This window comes from Littorina saxatilis, linkage group LG1, assembly GCF_037325665.1.
Source record: "Littorina saxatilis isolate snail1 linkage group LG1, US_GU_Lsax_2.0, whole genome shotgun sequence".
Classification (NCBI taxonomy): Eukaryota; Metazoa; Mollusca; class Gastropoda; order Littorinimorpha; family Littorinidae; genus Littorina; species Littorina saxatilis.
In genome coordinates, this window is record NC_090245.1 from 88,656,312 (window position 1) to 88,658,862 (window position 2,551).

The 2,551-nt window shown below is 49.6% G+C and overlaps 1 protein-coding gene and 1 non-coding gene across 2 annotated transcripts; one reads left to right on the forward strand and one right to left on the reverse strand.

The window, feature by feature from the left end:
* Positions 1 to 528: 528 nt before the first annotated feature.
* Positions 529 to 602, reverse strand: Trnar-gcg (transfer RNA arginine (anticodon GCG)). Its single transcript has one exon. It is a non-coding gene; the product is annotated as a tRNA-Arg (tRNA).
* A 251-nt stretch (positions 603 to 853) lies between these two features.
* On the forward strand, positions 854 to 1,722 carry LOC138958557 (uncharacterized). The gene has a single exon (XM_070329760.1). It carries the CDS (start codon positions 980 to 982, stop codon positions 1,625 to 1,627), a length of 648 nt encoding a protein of 215 aa, XP_070185861.1. The 5' UTR covers positions 854 to 979; the 3' UTR covers positions 1,628 to 1,722.
* The last annotated feature ends 829 nt before the right edge of the window (positions 1,723 to 2,551 follow it).

Consider the following 2,551-nt stretch of genomic DNA (forward strand, 5'->3'; position numbering starts at 1 on the left):
ATGTGTGATGTGGAGAGAGAGAGAGAGAGAGAGAGAGAGAGAGAGAGAGAGAGAGAGAGAGAGAGAGAGAGAGAGAGAGAGAGAGAGAGAGAGAGATGAATTCTCAACATTTAATATTTGATTGATCAAACAGAGTAAAGGTATATATGTCAACTTCTGCCAAACTCATTTGCCTCTCAAGTACCGTAAACTACCTAGTTAGCGCCCACCACCCTTATGCACCAATTGTGCTGTTTTGCAAGTTCATGCGGTATTTGATCACATGAAAATGTCAGCAAAATGGATTTTCAATTTGGTTTGAGATTACGTGACAAGGCAGCACACTACGCTTACTTTCATAACATATCATGGCGTAAACCAGGCCCGAGAACTGTTGCACCTGCGGTGTTGGTCAGGTAAACAGAACCTGAACACCCTCAGTCGCATTCGTGAAGTGAATGACACTCGGCTGTGTGATCCCAGCCTTCCCATTGGAGTCATAGCGCTTCCACTCTGGGTAGAAGCCGGCCGAAACCCGAAAAACCCACATGACTCCGATGGGATTCGAACCCACGATCTCCCGGCCCGCAGCCGGATGCGCTAACCACTGCGCTACAGGAACCGGTTGGAATTCACAAACTTGCACGCAATGAATGGCGTTAACATGTAAGTACCTCAAATCCAGGTCGATCTGTTCAACATTAGAAGAGTCTCCCGAATCTTCCGTATTGTGTGTGGAGTTTTACAAACTGTATTAAAATGCTGTGTGTGTCTGCCACCCTTGATCCAAATGTTGGAGGTGGGCGCTTACTGGGTACTGTACCCGGCCATAACGCAGTGTTTGGCCCAAAGTAGGGGGTGGGCGCTTGCTCGATATTAGGCGCTTACAAGGTAGTTTACGGTATATTGAAAGAGGTCAAAAACATAAGAGTTTTTGTTTTGTATTGCATACAAATGTGATGTATTTGTTTCCTTTTTTTCTCGCACTCGCATTTCAGGAATGCAGGTAGTATCGTTCAAGTACGATATAGCGTGCGCGGTGTTCATAGGACTGGAACACCTGCCCCCCGAGGTCATGGTTCTCCCCTCCCAGCTCTACCAAGACAACCAGGTGCTGCTCGACGTCCTCGACACCATCATCTTCTCCTCCCTCGTCCCCACCTTCTCCCTCGTCGTCGTCGCCGTCGCTACCACCATCACCGCCGTCAAGCTACGACAGGCGGGCAACTGGAGACAGCACGCCAGTGGTGGGGGCGGAGGAGAAAGAGAAAGCAAAGGAAAAGAGGGAGGCGCAAACACCGGAAGCGGAGCTGACGTCATCAACCGGAAAGAAGCGGTCCTGACGCGCATGCTCGTGGCCATGTCCTGCGTGTACATCGCGTGCGTCAGTCCTCGCGTGCTCCGCTCGCTGTGCAGGCTCCTGGTGCCGGGCTTCCGGGCGTGGGGCAGCATGTGCAACTTGATGATCGCCACGGAGTCGCTGGAGACCATGTTTCTCGGCATCAACTCTTCGCTCAACTTTTTCCTCTTCTACAGCATGGGGTCGCGCTACAGGGCCACGCTGCGTCGCCTGCTGACGCGCCGCACTGACAACGCCGAGTCTGCCAAGCCTGTCACCACAATCTCGAGGGCCTACAGTTCTGAATAGCTGTACAAATCAAAACAGTCACGGTATTAAGCCTGTGAATCACAAATGCAACGTCCACAGTTCTGAGTAGCAGTATGGATTAACCAATATACTCAAGGTACAGGGCCGGACCAAATGAGTTGTAAGGGGGGGGGGGGGGGGTTCCTCCTTTTTTGGGGGCGCAAATCAGCGAAGGTGGGGGGGTACATTTTTCTCATCGGATTTCACATTGAATAAAATTTGTTAGAGACACACACAAAATTTATTAAAAACGGTACCAGCTTACAATGTGTTTAAGGACAGTCTAGACCCTGGAGCCCATTCTCCAGAATTAACATCACAAAGATTTTTGTTTGTTTGTTTGTTTGCTTAACGCCCAGCCGACCACGAAGGGCCATATCAGGGCGGTGCTTCTTTGACATATAACGTGCGCCACACACAAGACAGAAGTCGCAGCACAGGCTTCATGTCTCACCCAGTCACATTATTCTGACACCGGACCAACCAGTCCTAGCGCACTAACCCCATAATGCCAGACGCCAGGCGGAGCAGCCACTAGATTGCCAATTTTAAAGTCTTAGGTATGACCCGGCCGGGGTTCGAACCCACGACCTCCCGCTCACGGGGCGGAAAGATGACGTCACAAAGTGTACAGTTGTGAACAGCACTATACCCATCATTTGGCAAACCAATGACCAACGGCGATTCCAAGGTCCACATTTGTTAGCAGCCGTATAATCAAAATGTTCAAATCATCAAGCAATTGTGACCTTCGTATCCAAGGTCAACCGTTCTGAGAAGCTTATATTACCCAAATATCCAAGTTATTGGGCCAGTGGCCGACCTTTCCAACGCCCACAGTTTGGATAAACTGTATAGCAAATGTTTTCAAAGTACCAAGCCTACGATCTTTTAATTGTTTCCAAAGAGCCAAAAAGCCAACTA

What these genes read in the sequence shown, in the direction of transcription:
- LOC138958557 (XM_070329760.1), top strand. Translation starts at nt 980, where the DNA reads ATGCAGGTAGTATCGTTCAAGTACGATATAGCGTGCGCGGTGTTCATA.